Below are 24572 nucleotides of genomic sequence, written 5' to 3'. Positions count from 1 at the left end.
AGGAATTAATGGGTGCTTTTCAAATTGGCAGGCAGTAACTAGTGGGGTGCCACAGGGATCAGTGCTAGGACCCCAGCTATTCACAATATATATTAATGATTTGGATGAAGGAACAAAATGTAACATCTCAAAGTTTGTTAATGATACCGAGTTGGGTAGGAAGGTGAACTACGGCGAGGATGCAGAGATCCTTGGGCATGACCTGGACAAGTCGAGTGAGTGGGCAAATCAATGACAGATAAAATATAATTTAGATAAATGCAAGATTATTCACTTTGGCAGCAAAAACAAGAAGGCAGATTTAGAACCATAGAACCCCTACAGTGCAGAAAGAGGCCATTCGGCCCATCGAGTCTGCACCGACAACAATCCCAACCAGGCCCTATCCCCATATCCCTACATATTTACCTGCTAATCCCTCTAACCCTCATATTTACCCGCTAATCCCTCTAATCTACGCATCCCGGGACACTAAGGGGCAATTTAGCTTGGCCAATCAACCTAACCTGCACATCTTTGGACTGTGGGAGGAAACCGGAGCACCTGGAGGAAACCCACGCAGACACGGGGAGAATGTGCAAACTCCGCCGGGAATCGAACCCAGGTCCCTGGTGCTAACCACTATGCTACCGTACAGCCCAATTTACTACCTGAATGGCCGTAAATTGGGAGAGGGGAGTGTGCAGCGGGATCTGGGTGTCCTTGTGCATCAGTCGTTGAAGGTAAGCATGCAGGTGCAGCAGGCAGTAAAGAAGGCAATTGGTATGTTGGCCTTCATAGCAAGAGGATTAGAGTACAGGAGCAGGGATATCTTGTTGCAATTACACAGGGCCTTTGTGAGGCCAGGCTTGGAATATTGTGCGCAGTTTTGGTTGTCTTACCTGAGCAAGGATGTTCTTGCTCTCGAGGGAGTGCAGCGAAGGTTTACCAGGCCAATTCCGGGGATGGCGGGACTGATGTATGAGAGATTGACTAGGTTAGAATTGTTTTTGCTGAAATTCAGATGAATGAGTGGGGACCTCATAGAGATTTATAAAATTCTAACAGGACGAGACAGGGTAGATGCAGGGAGGATGTTCCCGATGGTGGGGGAGTCCAGAATCAGGGGTCATGGTCTGAGGATTCGGGGTAGGCTATTTAGGATCGAGGTGAGGAAACATTTCTTCACCCAAAGAGTGGTGAGCCTGTGGAATTCATTACCACAGGAAGTAGTTGATGCCAAAACTTTGAATGTATTCAAGAGGTGGCTAGATGTAGCACTTGGGGCGAATGAGATCAAAGGCAATGGGGAGAAAGCAGGATTAGACTATTGAGTTGGATGATCTGCCATGACCGTAATGAATGGTGGAGCAGGCTTGAAGGGCCAAATGGCCTCCTCCTATGTTCTATGTTTCTATAACACTACAGATACCCTTCCAACCTAAGATGCCATTCTGGAGTTACTAGGCATTGCTCCTTTTTCATTTGATCATGTTTGTAATTTGATTTTTAAAATTATAATTTCCTCCCTTTCTAATGTAAGATTACTGAGTTTGGTGTTAGTACCTTTACTGATGTACCATTTTATACCTTCTTAAACACTGTTTATGTTTGCATAGATTATTGTGCTCTTGCATTGTTGACCTATGCACAGATCATAGGAGTGGCGAACTTCTAGGAGAATTATCCATTTCAACGTGTCTTAAGTGAGAGCGGTGGGGAAAGGGGGCAAACATATTACTCTTCGTATTTTAAAAAACTTTTCCGTGGGCTTTTTTGGGGCAAGAGTCGGGCCTCAACGCATTCGCCATTTAGGCTACACTCAGCATGTTTTTTAAAAAATGAGTATTTAGAAGGGCCTCACAGCTGTTACCATTCACTCGGAGATCTCTATGGCAGCCATTAGAGCTGCAGAACTTGTGACCCCAGAATCCCCTGCCCCCCGCCCCCCCCGGCCATTTGAGAGCCCTGCATATAAGAGTCAATCACAATGCTGTGGATCTAGAATCAAATGTAGGCCAGACCAGGTGAGGATGGCAGATCTCCTCTTCTAAAGAACATTAGTGAACCAGATAATAGCTTTATGTTCCAAATTTATTAATCGAATTTCAATTCCACCAACTGCTGTGCTGGGACCTATAGCATTAGCCTGGGCTTCTGGATTACTAATCCAATGGCACTGCCTCACCTTCTACCCCTGGATCACTTTAGTCTGAGAGCCTCCTGTTGAATATCCCAGGTAATTGTAATGCCTTGCTCATGGGGACAGTATAAATGACTCACTCATTTTCTCCAAAGGCTATTGGTCTTTGAATACATGGTGGTCTATGACTTACAAATATTTGGGGGGTGTGGTATCACAAAGATATGCTGCCCCCTACCTCAGAGATCACCATGTAAGGATTGCACAGCTATTGCGTAGGAAGCTCAAACTTCTCTCGGGCAATTGCCCTTTGATGGGAATCACCTGACATCCAAAACTTAGATTTAAATTGCAAGTCAGAAGGCTGGGCGAGAAAGGTGAGGCTGCATTTCAGGGTAAGCAGCGAGGCAAGGTGTAACAATCTGACTAATTAGCATTCCACGGAAGTTAACAGCTCAGTGTCTCCAACTCAGTGGATCAGCATGTGGAAGAATTAGTGCAAATTGGGTAAACACCTTCGTTGTGGACTCTGGTCACACATTCTGTCTGTGTATTTTGTTATGGTTCAGGTTAGAAACTCCAAAGTGTATAATGAAGCCTGCCTGAATCATAAGCTCTGCATCTTGAATTTGGCTAGGATAAGCATGAGATGTTTCACTTCAGATATGATTTAAGTGACCCACTAGGGAGCTTTTATCAAACAAAGTTTATTTAAGAATATAGTCACCATGTATAGTAAGAAAATTAGCAATAACATTTATCAATTACAAGTGAAAACAAAACCACCACAATAATATATAACCCTTAACCAATATACATCAGATGTTCCAATCAAACCAATATCCAATAAACAAAATCCTTTAAACAGATTTATCACTGCACAGGCTAAACTCTCATAATAGTGGAATCCAGTTCCCTGGGTTGAATGCTGATTTCAAATGATCTTGAAAACTCAGTGCAGCTTGTGGTCATCAGCTCCCCAAAACATCGATTCTTTACTGCAGCATGGCAATAAGCCTTTCTTTCAGTTAACTGGCAAAACTTTCAAAGCAAAAGAGAGAGAGAAAGAGACTTTTTCTCCAGCTTGCTTCTAAGACTGCCTGTAACACTGCAGCCAGAACTAAATTAAAAACAACTCTTGTCAATTGACTGGCACAATTTTGTTTCTCCCACCAAGGCTGTGAGCATGATCGTAAAGAAAACTTTCTTAAAGGGATACTAACATCGCAGTTTTTAAAAGTCTCAATTTTTTAAAAGTTCTGTTTGGTTTACCAGCTGGTGGATTAAAAATCATTATTTGACATTAAAGCATGTTTTCATGACAATCTGACAAGACTTGTTCTCTCCTTGACGAATCTGTTACCCTGCATTTTTTGTTTCGGCATTCCAGTTTTCATGTCTTTGGCTTAATGTCGATATTGGCAGTGGTTTGGGAATAGGTTCTCGAGTGCTTTTTATTTATTTATTCGTGGGACATGGGCATCGCTGGCTGTAGCATTCATTGCCCATACCCAGTTTCCCTTGCGAATGTGGTGGTGAGCTGCCACCTTGAATCGCTCTGCAGTCTACATGATGTGGGTTGACCCACAATACAGCGAGGGAGGGAATTCCAGGATTTTGACACAAGGAGTGGCGAAATATTTCCAAGTCAGGATGGCGAGTGGCTTGGAGGGGAACTTGCAGGTGTTGGTGTTCCCATGTATTTTTTGTCCTTGTCCTTCTAGATGGAAGTGGTCGTGGGTTTGGAAGGTGCAGCCTTAGGATCTTTGGTGAATTGCTGCAATGCATCTTGTAGATAATACGTACTGCTGCTACTGAATGTCGGTGGTGGAGTGAGTGGATGTTTGTGGATATGGTGCCAATCAAATGGGTTGCTTTGTCCTGGATGCTGTCAAACTTCTTGGGTGTTGTTGGAGCTGCACCAATCCAGGCAAGTGAGAAGGTTTCCATCACACTCCAGAATTGTGCCTTGTAGACAGGTTTTAGGGTGTCAGGAGGTGAGTTACACACAGTATTCCTAGCCCCTGATCTGCTCTTGTAGCCACTATGTTTATGTGATGAGTCCAGTTAAATTTCTGGTTAATGGTAACCCCAAGGATATTGACAGTGGGATTCAGTGATGGGAGCACCATTGAATGTCATGGGGCTGTGGTTAAGTCGTCTCTAATTGGTGATGGTCATTGCCTGGCATTTGTATGGCGCGAATGTTATTTGCCACTTCTCAACCCAAGCTGGATATTGTCCAGATCTTGTTGCATTTGAACATGGACTGCTTCAGTATCTGAGGAGTCGCGAATGGTGCTGAATATTGTGCAATCATTGGCAAACATCCCCGCTTCTGACATTCATAGTGGGAGGTCATTAATGAAGCAGCTGGGCTGAAGACACTATTCTGAGGGACTCCTGCAGAGATGTCTTGGAGCTGAAATAACTGACCCCCCAAAACCACAAGCATCTTCCTATGTGCCAGGTATGACTCCAACCAATGGAGAGTTTACCTCCTGATACCCATTGATTACAATTTTGCTGGGCTCCTTGATGCCACGCTCAGTTGAATGTAGCCTTGACGTCAAGGACTGTCACTCTTGCCTCCTCTCTGCCATTCAGCTCTTTGGTCCATGCTTGAACCAAGGCTGCAATGAGGTCAGGAGCTGAGTGACCCTGACAAAACCCAAACTGGGTGTCACTGAGCAGGCTATTGCTGAGCAGGTGCTGCTTGATAGCATTGTTGATGACCCTTTCCATTACTTCAGAGTAGACTGATGGGACAGTAATTGGCCAGTTGGATTTGTCCTCCTTTTTGTGTGCAGGACATACCTGGGCAATTTTCCACATTGTCGGGTAGATGCCGGTGTTGTAACTGCTGGATGAGCTTGGCTAGGGGAGCAGCAAATTCTGGAGCACAAGTCTTCAGTACCATTGCCGGAATGTGGTCAGGACCCATTGCCTTTGCAGTATCCAGTGCCTCCCAACTGTATCTTGATGATATGTATGGTGAATCGAATTGGCTGGAGACTGCCATCTGCTGGGGACCACTGGAGGAGGCCAAGATGGATCATCCACTCGGCACTTCTGGCTGAAGATTACTGCGAATGCTTCAACCTTATCTTTTACATTGATGTGCTGGGCTCCTCCATCACTGAGGATGAAGATGTTTGTGGAGTTGCCGCCTGCAGTCAATTGTTTAATTGTTCACCACCATTCAAGACTGGATCTGATCCGTTGGTTGTGGGATCGCTTAGCTCTGTCTATCTCTTGCTGATTATGCTGTTTGGCATGCAAGTAGTCCTGTTTGGTAACTTCAGGTTGACAACATTTTTATGTGTGCCGAGTGCTGCTCCTGGCATGCTCTGGTGCAGTCTCTATTGAACCTGGATTGATCTCCTGGCCTCATGGATGCCCAGTCTTGAGTTGTTAGATCTCTTCAAAGTCTGTTCCATTTAGCATGGTGATAGTGCCACACAACACAATGGAGGGTATTCTCAATGTGAAGGCAGGACTTTGTCTCCACAAAGACTGTGCAATGGTTGCACTTACCAATGCAGTTTTGGACAGATGCACCTGCAGCTGGCAGATTGGTAAGGATGAGGGCAAGTATGTTTTTCCCTCTCTTTGGTTTCTTCACCACATGCAACTGATCTGATTTGCGGACCTAGTCTAGCAGTTGTATCCTTTAGGACCCAACCAGCTCGATTAGTAGTGCTGCTGTCAAAGCACTCTTGGTGATGGACTTTGAAATCCCTGACCCAGGCGTTTTGCATCCTTGCCAGCCTCAGTGTTTCCTCCAAGTGTTGTTCAACATGGAATACTGATTCATCAGCCGAAGGAGGACGGTACATAGTAACCAGGGAGTGGTTTTCTTGCCCATGTTTAACCTGAAGCTATGAGATTTCATGGGGCCCGGAGTCAATGTTAAGGACTCCCAGGGCATTTCCCGCCTGGCTATACCACTGTGCTGCCACCTCATCTGTCACAGTGGGACAGGACATATCCAGGGATGGTAATGGTGATTTCTGGGATGTTATCTGTAAGGTATGATTCTATGAGAATGACAAGCTGTTGCTTGATAGTCTGTAAGACAGCTCTCCCAATTTTGGCTCCCAGTTGTTAGTAAGGAGGACTTTGTAGTGTCGACAGGGCTGTTTGTCGTTGTCTTTTCCAGTGCATAGGTCAATGCCAGGTAGTCCATTTGGTTTCATTTCTTTGTTGAGACTTTGTAGTGATTGATGCAACTGATCTGATTTGCTTTATTATTGTCACATGTATTGGGAAAGTATTGTTTCTTGCACACTATACAGATAAAAACATTTCATAAAACACATAGGGAAGAAGCGAAGGACAGGGTGCAGAATATTGTGCTGCAGTTAGTTAGGGTGAAGAGAAAAATCAGCTTAATATATAATAGATCCATGTTTGACGGCAGCAGGGAAATTGTTCTCGAGTCGGTTGGTATGTGCTCTCAAGCTTGCTTTTTCCTGAAGGAAGAAGCTGAAAAGGAGCATGTCTGGGATGCATGGTGTCCTTGGTTATGTTGGATGCTTTTCTGAGGCAGCGGGAAATGTCGATGGAGTCAATGGATGGGAGGCTTGTTTGCATGCTGGACTGGGCTACATTTGCAACTCTTCGTAGTTTCTTGCAGTCTTGGTCAGAGCAGGAGCCAAACCAACCTGCGATTCATCTGAAAAGGATGCTTTCTATGGTACATCTGTAAAAGTTGGTGAGAGTCACAGCGGACATGCCAAATTTCCTTAGCCTCCTGAGAAAGTCGAGGTGTGGGTGGGCTTTCTTCACTATAACATCAGTGTGGAGGGACCAGGACAGATTGGTGATCTGAACACCTAAAAACTTGAAGCTTTCGACCATTTCCACTTGATCAACGTTGATCTAGACAGGGGCATGTCCTCCACTACGCTTCTTGAAGTCGATGACTAACTCCTTCGTTTTACTGACATTGAGGGAGAGATTATTGCCATCACACCATTTCACAAGATTCTCTATTTCATTCCTGTATTCTATCTTGTCATTGTTTGAGATCCAACCCACTACAGTGGTGTTATCAGCAAACCTGAAAATGGAGTTGGAGCGGGATTTGGCCACGCAGTCGTATGTGTATAAGCAGTATATTAAGGGACTGAGGATACCGGTGATGAGGATAACCATAGAGGAGGTGTCATTACCTATCTTTACTGATTGTGGTCTGTGGGTTAGGAAACTCAGGGTTCAGTCGCGGAATGGCCAAGCCCGAGACCATGGAGTTTGGAGATGAGCCTGGTTGGGATAATGGTGTTGAAGGCTGAGCTGTCATCAATAAATAAGAGTCTGACATAGGTGTCTGCTGTGGACCTGTTGTGGCAATAGGTGAACTGTACTGGGCCCAGGCAGTCTGGGAGATTCGAGTTGATGTGTGCCATGACTAACCTTTTGAAGGTTAGTCTTAATGATGGATGTCAGCCATTGGGCGGTAGTCATTAAGGCATGCTGCCTGGCTCTTTTTTGGTACAGGTTTGATGGTTGTCTTCTAGAAACAAGTAGCGACCTCATTGGAGTAAGGAGACGTTAAAAATTCTGCGAATACCCCTGCCAATTGGTCTGCACAGGATCTGAGTGCTTGTCTGGGTACCCCATCCAGGCCAGTCGCTTTCCGAGGGTTAACTTTCAGGAAGGCTGATCTAACGCCTGCGATGGTGATCTCTGATACCAGTTCGACTGAGGCATCCCGATGTCAATAATGTCCTCTCACTGACCTCTTAAGGGGAAGGGTGCATTATTGCTGGTGATTCCAAATGTCTTCACCTGTTATGAGATGTAAACCTTCTCGAAATAAGTGGTTTGCTGGGCCATTTCAGAGGGCAGTTGAGAACCAACGACATTGTTGTGGCTCTGGAGTCACATGTAGGCCAGACCAGGTAAAGACGGCAGATTTCCTTTCCTAAAGGACATTAGTGAATCAGATGAGTTTTTGTGACGATCGACAATGACCATCAGTAGATTCTTAATTCCAGTTTTTTTTTTGTTGAATTCCCATTCCACCAACTGCTTTGGTGGGATTCGACCCAGGTCCCCAGAACATTTGCTGAGTTTCTGGATTAATAGTCTAGCGATAATAACACTAGGCCAATCGCCTCCCCATGAAAATATGTATTTGAAAGGGACTGTTGAACTTGAAGAAAATAAATGTTATCTTTGCTTTGGACTTAGTCCTAACAATGTTGTGTAAATCTACACCATGTAGACTGCAGCAGTTCAGGAAGACAGCACACCATCACCTTATTGGTCAATTAGGGATGGACAATAAATCTGGCCTAGCCAGCGAGATCATGTCCTGTGAAAAAATAAATAAAAAGTCCTCTAAACGTGGTGTAACAATTTTGTGTAGATTTACATAGTGACTTTATATTTTTCTCCCAATAGTGCATTAAATAATGGCATTGAAAAAAAAGGCAAGAAAAAGTCTTCAGTTGAACCTTCCAAACAATACACAAAATTGAAGGTCAAGAGATTTTCTGACTCAACTGTAGTAAGTATGCTTCCTCCTTTATAGCTTGGCTGTTGGCTTTAATAAGATATGATTAAGTGTAATTAAAGAAGCAGCAACCATCTTAGTCAGATGACCCTTTACAGGTAAAGGTGCATAAGCTATGAATGACTATTTGAGTTGAGCTTATTTTGATCCAGGGGGTCACATCTGAGCTGTATCCTGCCTGTATCTGTGTAGGCAGTCTTGAAGCTTTCAGAGAGAAAATGAGTTCCTAAAGCCTCTGTCTTCAAACAATTCCCAACTGCAACTCGACGCTGCTTTCTGCAAAAACCTTGTTGTTTCTCCTAAAGACTTAGCACATGCCAGGGAAACTTAAGTAAACAAAAGTCCATTAACTTGACTTGCAAGGTTGAGTAATTATCCTGCTCTCCCAAAATCTGAGCTACATCCCTACAGACATACCGACTACCTGTAGCATAAAGCTGAATTTTTAAACATTACATTGACAAATTCTGCGCATCACGTTTTAGGAAGGATGTAAAGATGTTAGAGAAGGTGTAAAAAAAAATAAAAAAATTTACCATTATGATTCCAGTAATGAGTGTCATCAGTTCCATGAATCGATTGGAAAACCTGGGCTTGTTCTTGGGGAAGAGAAGGTTCAAAGGAGATTTGATAGAGGTACTCAATCATGAAGGTGTCCAGATAGAGTAGATAGAAACTGGTTCTCTATCTTTCTACCAAAATGAACAGAGGACATAGATTTATGGTGATTGGCAAAAGAACCAGAGACAACTTAAGGTAAACATTTTTACAGTGAGTCCTTAGGCTCTGGAAAGCACTGCTTGAGAGTTGGTGGGGCAGATTCAATCGTCAGTTTCCACAGAATTCTTACAGTGCAGAAGGAGGCCGTTTGGCCCATCAAGTCTGCGCTGATTCTGAAAGAACACTGTACCCAGGCCCCCACCCTATTCCCGGAATCCTATGCATTTACCAGGGGTAATCAACCTAACCTAGACATCTTTGGACGCTATGAGGCAGTTTAGCATGGTGAATCCACCTAACCTGCACATCTTTGGATGTGAGAGGAAACTCAAACACACACGGAGAGAACGTGCAAAGTCCACAGAGTCACCCAAAGCTGGAATCAAGTCAGGGTCCCTGGCGCTGTGAGGTAACAGTGTTAACCACCATTTAAAAATGGAATTGTGTGAGCACCTTAAAAGACAATATTTATAGGTCTATGGGGGAAGGGTGGAGAGTGAGGGAGCAGCTGAGTTACTCTTGCCAATTGTCTGCAAGGGTATGATGGACGCAATGACTACTTCCTGTGCTGTCACCTTTCTGCGATTCTTTGTTTGAAAATTCCTAAACTAATCCTCACTGGAACTGTTAGATAAATAGTTTTGCTGAATATTGTTCCAATACATTTCAGACAAAATATGCTAATAGATGAATACTGTGTGAAATTAATGCTTTAGTATGCATCATTAAACCTGCATTATTTGCCATTAATCTCACTAAATGCACATCATCTTGTGTTCATTTTATTGAACACAAATTAAACTATTTTTAATAAACACATCCCTATCACTGGAGAAAAGGGAAAGTTCTTAAAGGAAGCAGAAACATACGACTAAAATCCCAAATTAAAATTCAGATCAATAAATAGACAAAGGTATAGAAGGCTAAATTACGATTTCTTTCCTGAAAGCATTCAAGTCAAAATATCAAAGTGAAGTTGCGTTTTGAGTTGTCCTCGCTGTATTGAATTTGATCGTCTTCAAATACTTTGTGATAGTAATATGTTATCTACTGGGCCGTTGAATGATGGGCTTTGTGGATTGTGATCCTTATTTTGGCTGTGCATCTGAGGAGGAAAGCAGAGACCGGATATATTTTATTTTTAGTTGAATTTGTAAAGTGTAGATATTTTTGAAGTTTGTTCCGAAACCTTATTTATCATTTTTATTACTTCCAGGAAAGTGAAAAAAACAACCAAAGCCACTGTGATATGCAGGACCAATCTGCAATGCTGGATACACTTGTCTTGGATCTTCCTGGTCCCAAAAGGTAGTTGATGCTTTTTAACATCTTGTGGAAAAGATGTTCTTAACACGATGCTTAATCATTTTTGCATCCTTTTCTTATCTGATTATTACAGAAGACTGTTAAATTTACATAAAACAATTTAAATTTTAGTAACAATACAAGAAATTGGAACAAGAATATCCCACATCATTCCTCAAGCCTTCCACCTTACCTCGGTCCTAATTGCACACCCATTATCCAGAGGTTATGACACCCCCCCCCCCCCCCCCACCCCCCACACCAAACATTCTAGCATTAGAAGCAATTATGCTGCTGCAGTAACAATGCAGGCTGCCGGTTGTAGACAGAACAGAACTGATAAAATGGAAGGGACTGCTTGGAACATCCTGCACAGAAACATGACTAAAATACATTTCTTAAAAGCATGGTATCATCACACAGAAAATTTACTAACTTGAATACTGCCACTATCTTGCAATAAAGGCTGAAAAAACATTGTCGTCCTAATTTCTTACTGTACCTGGATGTTAAATGTTTGTGATTTATATCCAAGGATATCAGAATCCCTCTGAATCACAACATTTATTCACCTCTTGTTTTAAAAAATAATTCTACTTTTATATTCATCCTACCAACATAGATAATTTCACATTTCCCCACTTTTTTGCCCAGTCACTTAACTGCATTGAAAATAGTAACAAGAATAGGCCAGTCGGCCCTTCCAGCATACTCCGCCATTCACTACAATCATGACTGATCATCCAACTCGGCAGCCTGATCCCACCTTTTCCCCATATCATTTGATCTCCTTTGCCCCAAGAGCTCTATCTAACTCCTTCCTGAAAATATACAATGTTTTGGCCTCAACTGCTTTCTGTGGTAATGAATTCTGTAGGCTTACCCATTCCCTTGGTGAAGAAATTTCTCCTCGTCTGTCCTAAAAGGTTTACCTAGTATCTTAGACTATGACCCCCTGGTTCTGGACATGCCAACCATCCAACCGCCCCAACAAGGAACATCTTTCCTGCATCTACCCTGACTATTCCTGTTAAACTTTTATTGGTTTGTATGAGATTCTCCCTCAATTTTCTCATCTCCAGTGAATGCAACTGACTCGATCTCTTCTCATATATCAATCTTTCTCCCCCCCCCCCCCCCAATCCCAGGAATCAGTCTGCTAAACCTTTGCTGCACTCCTTCTATAGCAAGAACATCCGTGCTCAGATAAGACACCCAAAACTGTACACAATATTCCAGGCGTGGCCTCACCAAGGCCCTGCATAATTGCAACAAGATATCCCTGCCCTGTACTCTAATCTTCTTGCTATGAAGGCCAACATACCATTTGCTTTCTTTAATGCCTGCTGCTCCTGCATGATTACCTTCAGCGATTGGTGTATGAGGACACCTGGGTATCAAGGGTTGTTGCACATTCCCCTCTAGCAATTTATATCCTTTTGCAGCCCCTTTCCTCAGTGCTTAATTTCCCACCTAGCTTTATGGTGTTGGCAAGATGTATTACACTCAGCCCCATCATTTTAAATAATTGACATGGCTTGAGCCTCAGCTTTTCACAATCTTTGATCCTTGTAGTACTCCATTGGTTACACACTGCATCGTGAACATTACCCTGTTCATTCCTTCACTCTTTTCTGTCAGATAATCCTCAATCCATACTAATATATTACCCACAATTTCTTGTGCCCTAACCTTGAATAGTAGCTTCTGGTATGGCATTATTGAAAATCAAAATATACTAGATCCACTGGTTTTTCCCACCGTGGAACCTGCTCGTTACACCCTGTAAGAAACTAGGTTTGTCAAAACGTGATTTTCCTTTCATAAAACCTGACTTTCTACATTCCCTGTTATTGCATCCCTAATAATGGGTTTGAGCAATTTTCCTCCCACCTATGTCAGGCCAATTGGCCTATAGTTCCCTGTTTTCCCCCTCTCTTGACCAGCAGGGTTATATTTGCTACTTTCAATTGACTCCTCTCATACACTGCCAAAATTAGCTTTGTTTAAATTTATGTCCCTAGTTTTGGACTTAATCACATCACTCTGAAACTTAATGTTAAATTGTTGTTTAAACTATTGTTTTTCTTGCATTCTAGGAGGCTTATTGAGAAAACTGCACAATCTTCTAATACCTCTGATGTAGAATCCACTGGTGCAGCCAGCACAACAGAAACTACCTCAACTAGTCTGTCTAGACAGTCCAGGTTATCAGCCATTATTTTCTTTAAAAAGTTTTAATTGTAAGATGTTGACTTTTTCAGCCCAAACAAAAGAAGTTAATCTTGGTAAAACTGATTGAGATTAGGGTTTCATCAACCTGTGAAGCAGTATGCTGTCAGCTGGCTCCAAAGATGTCTGATCTGAGGTTAATGTTTAATATATAATAAATATCTAAACTACAGATTCATAACTGTTTCACAGTGAAAAAGCTGGCAAGTGAGCCCTGTTTTTAAAACCATTTCTGTAATATTTTAAATTCATTTTTAAAATTCTTTAAACTGAATCCATTTTTGTGAAGGAAATAGATATTGACCTGTGTTTGGAGATTAAATTAGAAGTTCTGCAGAAGAGTCCTTTTGGATCAACTTAACTTTGGCAGCATTTGTGGAGAGAGTTAATGTGTTGAGTCCAATATGACTTGTTTCGCTCTCCACTTGTTGCCAGACCTGCTGAGATTTTGCAGCACCTCCTGTTTTTGAGGAAAATGGCATGTGTATTTTCTTAAATTTCAGAACAGATTTTGACCAGCGCAGTGAATGTCAGCTGCATCGAAATTACTCGCACTGTGCAGTCATAGAAAAACATGTTACTTGGGTAATTTCAGCTATCTTTTAAGACCGTAAGACATAGGAGCAGAATTAGGCCACTCGGCCCATCGAGTCTGCTCCGCCATTCAATCATGGCTGATATTTTTCTCATCCCCATTCGCCTGCCTTTGCCCCATAACCCCTGATCCCCTTATTAATCAAGAACCTATCTATCTCTGTCTTAAAGACACTCAATGACCTGGCCTCCACAGCCTTCTGCGGCAGGGTGCCACAGATTCATCACTCTCTGGCTGAAGAAATTCCTCCTCGTCTCTATTTTAAAGGATTGTCCCTTTAGCCTGAGGTTGTGCCCTCTGGTTCTAGTTTTTCTACTAGTGGAAACATCCTCTCCACGTCCACTCTGTCCAGGCCTCGCAGTATCTTGTAATTTTCAATAAAATCCCCCCTCATCCTTCTAAACTCCAATGAGTACAGACCCAGTGTCCTCAACCATTCCTCATATGACAAGCTCTTCATTCCAGGGATCATACTTGTGAACCTCCTCTGGACCCTTTCCAAGGCCAGCACATCCTTCCTTAGATATGGGGCCTAAATCTGCTCACAATACCCCAAATGGGGTCCGACCAGAGCTTTATACAGCCTCAGAAGTACGTCCCTACTCTTGTATTCTAGCCCTCTCGACATGAATGCTAACATTGCATTTGCCTTCCTAACTGCTGACTGAACCTGCACGTTAACCTTAAGAGAATCTTGAACAAGGACTCCCAAATCCCTTTGTGTTTCTGATTTCCTAAGCATTTTCCATTTAGAAAATAGTCTATGCCTCCATTCCTCCTTCCAAAATGCATAACCTCTCACTTTTCCACATTTTATTCCATCTGCCACTTCTTTGTCCACTCTCCTAACCTGTCCAAGTCCCTCTGCAGCCCCCCTGCTTCCTCAATACTTCCTGTCCCTCTGCATATCTTTGTATCATCTGCATTGTTAGCAACAGTGCCTTCGGTTCCTTCCTCCAAATCGTTAATGTATATTGTGAAAAATTGTGGTCTCAGCACTGACCCCTGAGGCACACCATTAGTCACCAGCTGCCATCCTGAAAAAGACCCCTTTATCCTCACTCTCTGCCTTCTGCCAGTCAGCCAATCCTCTAACCATGCCAGGATCTTGCGCTTAACTTATTTAACAGTCTCCTGTGCGGCACCTTGTCAAAGACCTTCTGGGAATCTAAATAAATTACGACCACTGGTTCTCCTTTATCTAACTTCCTTGTTACCTCCTCAAGGAACTTTACAGATTTGTCAGACGTGATCTCCCTTGACAAAGCTGTGCTGACTCAGTCCTACTTTATCATGCACTTCCAGGTACTCTGCGATCTCATCTTTAATAATGGACTCTAAAATCTTGCCAATGACTGAAGTCAGGCTAACCGGCCTATAGTTTCCCGTCTGCTGCCTCCCTTAAACAAAAGTGTTACATTAGCTACTTTCCAGCCTCTGGTACCCTCCCTGCCTCCAGTGATTCCTGAAAGATCACCACCAATGCCTCCACAATTTCCTCAGCTATCTCTTTTAGAACGCTGGGGTGTAGTCCAAACGGTCCAGGTGATTTATCCACTTTTCAGACCTTTGTTTCCCCAGAACCTTCTCCTTAGTGATGGCCACTACACTCACCTGTGCCCCCTGACTCTCCTGGCGCTCTGGCATTTCCACCGTGGAGACTGATACAAAGTAATTATTCATTTCCTCTGCCATTGCTTTGTTTCCTATTATTACTTCTCCAGCCTCATTTTCCAGTGGTCCAATGGCTATTTTTGCTTCTCTCTTACCTTTTATATATTGAAAAAAAAATTGAGAACCCGTTAATAGTGTTTTCTATCTGAAAATATTGGTGCAGTTTTAAAATGGCTCTTCATTTGAACTGTGGCAGTGCCCTTTATGCAGAGGGAGTTTAGATTTTTTAAGCCTTTATTGGAATAGTTTTTCTGCTGAAAGATTAACTCATTGGTTTGAAAATAGAATTTGCATTTCACCCATGTCCAGCCCCCCCTTGAGCCATAAATTTAGAAAATAGATACTGGTTATTTCAAATCAATTCCAGTGGTAGGAGCATTTTGAATTTTATGGCAGTACATATGCAGTAAAGCTGGATAAAACTTGATGAGATGTAAAATTATTATAAGTTGGGTTGAAAATTAGACTTAATGTTACTTTTTAAGGCCAAGTGCTCCTTTTGAAGATTTCAGCTTGTGTATCTATTATTTTGATTTAGTCTTTCTGGTCCAAGAAGGAGAACTCGCACTGGTAGATCTTGGCCGCTAACATTGCAACGTTTGAAAAAAAGACGAGGTCGTGCTTCACCGAGAACCTTTCAGGCCCAGACATCAGAAAGTGGAAACGATGATGATGAAAAAGATGATTGCCAGTATGAAGGACTTGATTCAGAAATCATCAATGATCAGGACATGCACCTGAATCATTTAAAATCATCAATTACTAACTATTTTGGTGCTGCTGGTAGACTTGCCTGTGGTGAAAAGTATCGAATCCTGGCTCGTCGAGTGACTCTGGATGGCAAAGTGCAGTACCTGGTGGAATGGGAAGGAATAACTGCATCTTGATTCCTTGTAATATTCAAGTTTCTTTTAGAAGCTCAGATTATCTTGTGAACTTTTGAACCTTTGAAGCCGATCTTCAGATAGACATTAAGGTCTTGATGTGTCTCTGCTTCTATCTATTTCTGGTAAAGTTTATTCCTATGCAACTGAGAACTTTAAACCCTGGGAGTGGGTAATTTTGAGTGTAAATGTTAATTAGCCATAATCTTCAATATTTTCAGGAACCATTTGCAATATTTTACAGTGACTTTATCCACTCAGGCTTGATCTAAGAATTTTGGTGCTACTGCTTACGATTGTGTACTTAAACAATACCTGCAGGGATTGATTGATCTGTAGGTCAGTACCAAAATGAAGTTTGAAGTTATGTAATTTTTTTATATTGTCTTTAGTGTTGGTAGATGTTCTCAGATTTTCGTGTTGAACTCATGGTGAACAGAGTATTGCCTTTTGATGAAGCCGTACTGTACCTGGCAACTTTGCTGTACCTTAATGATCACATTGATACCTCTGGAATTTTAAAAAATGTTACCCAGGATTGTTTTTAAAACTGGCAACTTTTTTTGTAATGCTAGTGTAAGCAAATCTGTTAGTTATTGCCATGTGTTTCTAAATAATTTGTAATAGGCTGGTTTAGCCAAAGAAAAAAAATTAAATTCACAAAGGTTTTTTAAGTAGAAATTAGAAAGCATATAGTTGTTCAAATAATCACATTATATTTACATATGCAGGTGGCACAAGGGGCAACACGGTGGCACAGTGGTTAGCACTACTGCCTCACCGCCAGGGACTCGGGTTCCATTCCCGGCTTGGGTCACTCTCTGTGCGGAGTCTGCACGTTTCCTCTGGGTGTTCTGGTTTCCTCCAACTGTCTGAAAGACCTGCTGGTTAGGTGGATTGGCCATGGTAAATTGTCCCTCAGTGCACCTGAACAGGCGCCAGAGTGTGGCAATTAGGGGATTTCCACAGTAACTTCATTGCAATGTTAATGTAAGCCTACTTGTGACTAATAAATAAACTTTACAGTGTTGACTATCTTCTCACTCTACAACCTGCACCATTTCTCCCCTCTCTTCACTTCTGCCTTTTATTCTAATGAATGGTTCCATTTATTTCCCGGTGTCTTTAAGGTTCCAGTTCCTGTTGAACTAAGATTCCATGGCACTGGTACACTGTCAATTTTGGATCAGAGTTGCCTTCTACAGCAGCGGATCGATAGCAGATTTTGCCCATCTTTAGGGGATGTGGTGGTGTAGTAGTATCTTCACTGGACTAGTGAGACCCAGGAACAAATCCCACCATGACAGATGGTGAAATTTGAATTCAGTAAACCATTTTAGATTGTCGTAAAATTAAAATCTCTGTGTGGTTCTGTTGTTTCGGCAAGGGAATCTGCTGGCCTGACCTGGTGTACATGTGACTCTAGACGCACAGCAATTTGACTCTTATCTGCTCTCTGAAGGATGGGCATTAAAGGCTGGCTCAGCCAGTGACAGAGTTAACGTTTCAAGTCTGTTTTCTCTCCACAGACATGCTGTGTCTTTGCAGTATTTTCTGTTTTTATCCTTATTTTCCCAGATGTTGGTTGTTCTGAGTTTGGGAAGTGCTTCCGAAGAAGTCCTCGTGAATTGCTGCAGTAGATAGCACATATTGCAACTATGAAACTTGAAGAGGTTGGATGTTGATTACTTATTTGCAAACTACATTTAGATTCCACTTCCCCTTGTCCAGCGGCACAGTGTTACTTAACCTGCTTTTGTGGAATCCTTACCAAAAACCTGCTTCTGTGAATTGCTTACCTTGGATGATGTTGAAGTTCATGCAGCTTCACCTAAACAGGCAAGTGAAAAGATCCTATCACATTCCTGTCTTGTTACTTGCATAGGGTGGAGTGGCTCTGGGTTGTCATGAGGTGAATCACACCCACAAAAGGGTCAGCCTCTGAGTTGTGCGAGTAGCTACTGAGTTTGTGGGTGATCTGATTGAGTTTCTGTCAATGATAACCTCCCAGGATCTTAAGATTTGGTAAAATCAAATCTGAGCCTGGGTGGTTATTGGTGGGTAAATGTTTGATCGCATTTTTGATATCCCTTCCCCTCAACTGGATTTGGAGCAGTCTGACAGGGAAGTAATTGACTTGAGTGATAAATGTTCTTATAAGTTGTTTCAGTGCAATTATTATAAGAGACAGTTAGTAACTGGGACAATATGCAAGAATGAATTGTGGCAAAATTATAACAGTAAATATGACAGAAAAAATACATAGACAAGTCAATCCCTATTAATGGCCAAAGCATGTAACTACATAATTCATGACAATTGTTTACATACAGAATTTCCATTCCAAATACTTATAAAGATGGTTTCAAGAATGAAATGTTGACACAAAAAATGACCAAAAATTCTGATCAAGTTACATGAAGTGCAAGACTTGAATTAACACTAATCCATCTTTTGCCGCATTGTGTAAGGGAAGTGAAAACTCGGGTGAAGCAGGGTTAGAGGATTGAACTCGAACATGCAGAAATAATTCATTCCCTAATGTAAAACCATATATTCCATTTTTATATACCATTTAATGCTTGAGGTTTTTTCAATTTGGACATCAAAGTGAAATTTTTTAGTTTTTGTAGTACAGGCAGAGCTAGGTGACACAAAACGGAGATGTTCCAGTGCCATTTGGTAGCAGGGTGTAATTACAGCACAACAGGGGTTTACATAGAATATTGATGTAGGCCATTTCTATCGCAAATGTGGACATAGGAATTTATAATAGAGAAATTGATACAAATTTGCGATTATAAAGGTGTAGAGGAAATGCATGGAGACAATTAAAATATAAACAAAGTTAAATCAGTTACATATAGGAAGCTTTTTGGAAAATGTTTTTCTTGGGATACGAAGCATAAGGCTAGGTAGATAATGGGTGAATTAGGAGTAAAAATACTCAACACTTGCTGGTGACAATGGGGGGCAAAAAGCAGAAATTTGTGAAGCTCAAAAAAATCAGTTGATGCTGTGTGAAGTCACTTTATTGTGATGCCATAACTGGTAAAAATCATCTCCATTATTGTATTGCTTGGAGATAAATAACTGAAGAAATCTGTAGACCACACATTTCAGAATAAACTAAACCAAAAACACTATCTTTGTGAAACAACACTTGTTAAACGTGTTCACAAATTATTTTAACAGAGTATAGAATTACATAGAACATGTAGCATCAAAACAGGGCATTCAGCCCAACCACTTAAAGAACAAAGAACAGTACAGCAAAGGAACAGGCCCTTCTGCACCTCCAAGTCTGTCGACACAGATGCGCCCCATATATTTTCTTGCCTCTATGTAATCCATATCCTTCCATTCCTTGCCTATTCATGTATCTATCCAGATGCCTCTTGAACGTTGTTATAGAATCTGCTTCCACTACCACCTCCAGCAGCGTGCTCCAGGCATTTACCACCCTCTGTGGAAAAACTTGCCCCTTGCAGCTCTCTCAAACTCCCCTCCACACCGCCCCCCCCCCCCAACCTCACTTTCAAGCTATGGCCCTGAGTAATTGATGCTTCGGCCCTGGGAAAAGGACTCTGACTATTCACTCCATGCAAACCTGGCATAATCTTGTAAACCTCTATCAGGTCTCTTCTCATCCTCTGACGCTCCGATGAAAGCAATCCAAGTTTGTTCAACCTTTCTTCATAGTCCATATCCTCCAAACCAGGCAACATTCTGATAAATCTCTTCTGCACCTTTTCCAATGTATTCACATCCTTCTCATAGTGTGGCGACCAAAATTGTGTACACTGCTCCAAATGTGGCCTAACTAAAGTCTTATACAGCTGCTTATGGCATGCTGGCCTTCATCGGTTGAGGCGTTACATTCAATGCCCTGACTGATGAAGGCCAGCATGCCATACACCACCTTGACCACCCTGTCCACCTGAGTTGCCACCTTCAGGGAACTGCGGATCTGCATGCTTATATTTTTAAGGGCTCTACCATTTACTGTATACTTTCCTTCTGCAGTAGACCTTCCAAATCGCATCACCTCTCATTTGTCCAGGTTAAGTTCCATCTGCCATTTTTCAGCCCAGATCTCATAGTCATAGAGGTTTACAGCATGGAAACCCAGCCAATTTATATCCACTTCATTCTAGTGTCCATTTTCAACTTGAGCCTCCAATGTTTTCTGACCTAACTTAGCTCAACTCTCATTGCCTTTGTGCTCTATGCTTATATAGTTCCCCTGATTTTCCTCAACCATTCCTTGCAGTAATTGCACATTCTCACCACTCTGGAAATGAAAATTCACTATTTGTTGGTGACAACCATATTGACGACCTCTTTCCTTAAGTCAGCAGCTTGGGGGAGGGGGAGTCTGACATCCAGAAAATGGGGCTGGGGTCAGTTCGTGAGAACGGGGGGGGGGGGGGGGGGGTTGTGGAATGAGGTGTGATGTACCTTGCAGGGTCAGTCTGGGTCTTTAAAATAGTTATGTTGTAGTTAGAAGTGCTTTTATTGAGTGTAAAACTGACAAAACCATCCAAAGTTAACAGTTTAAATTGCCTTATTGGATGGTTTCCAGCACAGTGTAATTGTCCAGGTGAAATTAGCCCTTCTGGACAATTGCTAGGTAAACTCTTACCTGGGAAACTTCCAGTTTTACACACATAGAATTCGGTTTGAACCTTGTAGGAAATTGGATCTGTTTGCATTAAAACTATGGTTAATACCTATTCCTTACTCGTTGCATAATTACGTGCTAACACACTATCTCTTTGTTATCATTCCTTTCAATACCATATCCATCACCTTCCCCATCATGGGACCATTTCTGATATGTCTCTGAACTTGAGAAGCTATCACTAGCTTCTCAAATGATCTACTGGCAACAAGTAAAGAAAATTAGCAAAACTAGTAGGTATTTGCTCAATCGGTAAAGGTGAACATGATGATGCATCAGCATGACACTGACTGATATTTTCTATCATAGGTGGTCTTCAAAGTGCTCCTTCCAGCGCATGCTGACTGCCTCTATTCTTGATCAGATCCTTTCTGCTCTTGGGTCACAGTGGGGTCGGGCCTTGGCCCCCAGGTGGTCTTGACTGCACTAAAGACGACTTGCATGTCATCGTTGTTGGCTAACTGCTGTATCTCCTGCGCTTTCTACACCCACCAATTGTCATCTCAATGATTTCACTGACTCACCTCTAGAAGCACCAACTTTATTTGAAATTTATTTATTATTGTCACATGTATTGGTATACAGTATACCGTTCATAGTATTACAGTCATAGCTAGGGTGTAGAGAAAGATCAACTTAGTGCAAGATAGGTCTATTCAAAAGTCTGAGCAGGGAGGCAGCTGTTGAGTCTGTTGGTAAGTGACCTCAGACTTTTGTATCTTTTTCCTGACGGAAGAAGGTGGAAGAGTGTATGTCTGGGGTGTGAGGTCCTTAATTATGCTGGCTGCTTTCCTGAGGCAGCGGGCAGTGTAGATAATATCAATGGATGGGAGGCTTGTTTGCATGATGGACTGGGCTTCATTCATGACCCATTGCAGTTTCTTGCGGTCTTGGGCAGAGCAGGAGCCATACCAAGCTGTGATACAACCAGAAAGAATGCTTTCCATAGTGCATCTGTAAAAGTTGGTGAGATTCGTAGCTGACATGCCACACTTCCTTAGTCTTCTGAGAAAGTTGGGCCTTGGGGTTTCTTAACTATAGTGTCAGCATGATGGGATTGGAGGAGTAGGAAAAGAGATCAGGACACCTATAAATTTGAATCTTGTGACCATTTCTACTTCGTCGCTATTGATGTAGACAAGGGCAAGTTTTCCACTACGCTTCCTAAAGTTGATGACTATTTCCTTAGTTGACATGGAGGAAGAGGTTATTGTTGTTGTGACAATTCACCAGATTCTCTCTCATTCCTGTACTCCCATCTCGTCATTGTTGGAGATCCCACTGCTGTGGCGTTGTCAGCAAACTTGAAAATCGAGTTGGAGGGGAATTTGGCCACACAAGGGTATATAAGGAGTATAGTAGGATTATCATAAGTCTCTCAAAACCAGGTTCAAGTCCACAGGTTTATCTGGAATCATGAGCTAGCAGGTGAAAGCTCCTGATTTCAGATAAGCTTGTTGGACTTTAACCTAGTGTTGTGAGATGTCTTATTGTGCCCACTCTCCATATCCTGGCTACAGAGCATGATCATTAACGCTGGCAACTCCACACTGAGGGTGATGATGGAGGGGGTTGTTGCAGTAGTAGCACTCACAACATTGTTAGTATTCCTACAGAAGACTCAGTTGAATCTGACTGTCCATGCTACTGTTCCACCTGCGAATGATGCAGAATTAGTTCCAGGAGAAGGTGTCTACTTAAGTTCCAGATCATACTTTTAGAGTCACCCCCACTTGGCCACCGGCTCTGGAACGGTCACCCTGCCCCTTCCGCCGCCGGCTCTGGAACGGTCACCCTGCCCCTTCCGCCGCCGGCTCTGGAACGGTCGCCCCGCTTGGCCACCGGCTCTGGAACGATGGCAGACCGCGCGCGCGAGGCCGACGCCGGTTCTGTAACGGTCGTAACGCGCGCGAGGCCGCCGCAATTCAGCGACAGCGCGCGATTGTGGGCGGGAAGCGGAAGGAAGGGGGAGGGGCGTCCGGCACGGCTCAATCAGCAGAGGGGGGGAGGGCCCCGGGACTGTCCAGTCAGGGGGGGGAGGGCCCCGGGACTGTCCAGTCAGAGGTATCCGTGCGCTGTGGGGAGGGCGGCAGTGGCACTGAGCGGGAAGATGGCGGCGGTTTGTTCATGTCTGTGCAGTGCGATGGTACAGGCGCCGCACATGTGGCCTTAAAACTGGCAAGCGCTGACTTCACTTTCCTCATGGTGAATTGCTGCGGCGGTCAGGCAGCGCGGCAGGTAAATGCACCGACTTTGCGGCATTGTGTATCGATCCCCGCCTGACTCATTCACACCAACGAACCCAGGCTGATTTATTTTGGTTCTCAGGTATTGACAGTTACTTTATGAATTCGGGAACTGCTTTCAAACTCCGAGATTTGGCAATGAATGTGAGTTGCTATGTGCTCAGTGCATCTTTTTGCTAATTGTTGGCAGTTTTTAATAACTGGAATGGATGGAAAATTTCCCTTTGCTGTTTATTCACTGCTGCGTTTTTACACTCTGAGCCTGTAACTACACCTTGGAAAATGTCCTGCGGGTGATTTCGTTCCTAAATTTAAGAAATAAAAATTTGAGCGATTGATTATGGGTAAATAGAGGTAGCCATGGTTACTTGTAGACACAATCATGGTTGGGAGTAGACCAAGGTAATAAACCTCACCACAGGCAAATTCTCACGGGTTTTATGAATGTCACATGGCTCCTCAGATTAAACCAAACTCTATTACTTTATATCATCTTGTTTATCTAATCCAGTCATGATTTTAAAAATATCTAATAACATTGGTCAAAAACTGAGAGATGCTTGGACAAAAAGTTATTTTAGTGGTTTATGTACCTTTGATTTTTGATGAACATGTTATTACGATCTCAGGGAAATAATATAGTCGCTAAATTTGCTATTCTAGGACAAAATGATTTTAAGAAGCTTATCTTCCTGAACCTTGTGGTAGGCCTTCATAGGGAAATCCTAAATATTGTCATCTTGGATTTGATTCCCTTATCAATTTGGAGGGGACTTTACTGAGGAAAATGAACACAGTTAGGCATATGTCAGTGAAAAACCTGTCATGGATTTCTACAGGTATGTGAAAAATCAAATAAATCTTTTATAAAATATGAAATTTCATTTTTTACAGTATTTAAGTTTGCTACACTAAAATGGACCTGTGTTTTTCTTTTAAGCATTTTTACAGAAACCAAAATAGACCATTCACCCCCTTGAATCAGTTCTGCCATTCAGTTTAATCAATGTATCTGCCTTTTTAAATTCACCAACCTCAACAGTTCTTTGTGGGAAGTAAGCTGTAGATTTTCAATGTTTTTTGTGTGGAAAAATATTTTCTGAACTGCCCAGTTCTCAATGTTATGCTTAATAGATCCCAGTACCAGAGGAAGTATTTTCACTTTTTTTTTAACCCTTCTCTCTTTCTATTAATTCATTTGATCATGAAGATACCCTAATCATCATCATCCAAGGAATTCAAGCCAGTGTCTAGAATGAGTGGTTGCTTTTATGGAAGATACATGTGATCACAGAAGTATATAATGGAATTTGTTCTGAAGTGAATTGTAAGAAATCGAGAGCCTGTTTAGGTGTTTTGGGCTAAATTTCAATATTCAGGACAATGAAAAATAGTGGAGTCTTATGGTCTCAAAGTTCCATCATTGTGTCAAAGAGAACATGCAATCATATTAATTTGTTTGTTCGGTGGGTTGTTATGGTTGTGGAGAGACTGGTTCTATTGATGATATAAATTGTCCACATTAGTGTGGGATTAAATGGAAATGTTTGTGAAGTAGTAGTGGAACTTTTACCATTTTAAAAATGT

The 24572-nt window shown here is 42.3% G+C and overlaps 2 protein-coding genes across 11 annotated transcripts in view; both read left to right on the top strand.

The window, feature by feature from the left end:
• Window positions 1-17555, top strand: part of mtf2 (metal response element binding transcription factor 2) — a 46243-nt gene extending 28688 nt beyond the window's left edge. For all 5 annotated transcript variants that reach the window (XM_078218866.1, XM_078218868.1, XM_078218867.1 and 2 more), the window contains exons 12-15: window positions 8534-8639; window positions 10582-10673; window positions 12770-12877; window positions 15710-17555. In XM_078218866.1, coding sequence (XP_078074992.1) covers window positions 8534-8639; window positions 10582-10673; window positions 12770-12877; window positions 15710-16058 — 655 coding nt within the window. In that variant the 3' untranslated portion in view covers window positions 16059-17555. The remainder of the gene's footprint in view (window positions 1-8533; window positions 8640-10581; window positions 10674-12769; window positions 12878-15709) is intronic.
• Window positions 17556-22816: 5261 nt separating this feature from the next.
• The window catches only part of ccdc18 (coiled-coil domain containing 18), a 136182-nt gene continuing 134426 nt past the window's right edge, over window positions 22817-24572 (top strand). The window contains exon 1 of one of the 6 annotated variants that reach the window (XM_078218846.1): window positions 22817-23067. Coding sequence is in view for 2 of the 6 variants with exons in the window: in XM_078218848.1 (XP_078074974.1) it covers window positions 22867-22977 (111 nt within the window). In the remaining 4 variants the exon portion in view is untranslated. The remainder of the gene's footprint in view (window positions 23068-24572) is intronic. The other 5 variants (XM_078218850.1, XM_078218847.1, XM_078218849.1 and 2 more) reach the window with 5 other exon arrangements.

This window comes from Mustelus asterias, chromosome 8 (genome assembly GCF_964213995.1).
Source record: "Mustelus asterias chromosome 8, sMusAst1.hap1.1, whole genome shotgun sequence".
NCBI lineage: Eukaryota > Metazoa > Chordata > Chondrichthyes > Carcharhiniformes > Triakidae > Mustelus > Mustelus asterias.
The sequence above is the reverse complement of the archived record's forward strand: the minus strand, read 5'-3'. Positions and strand labels throughout refer to the sequence as shown.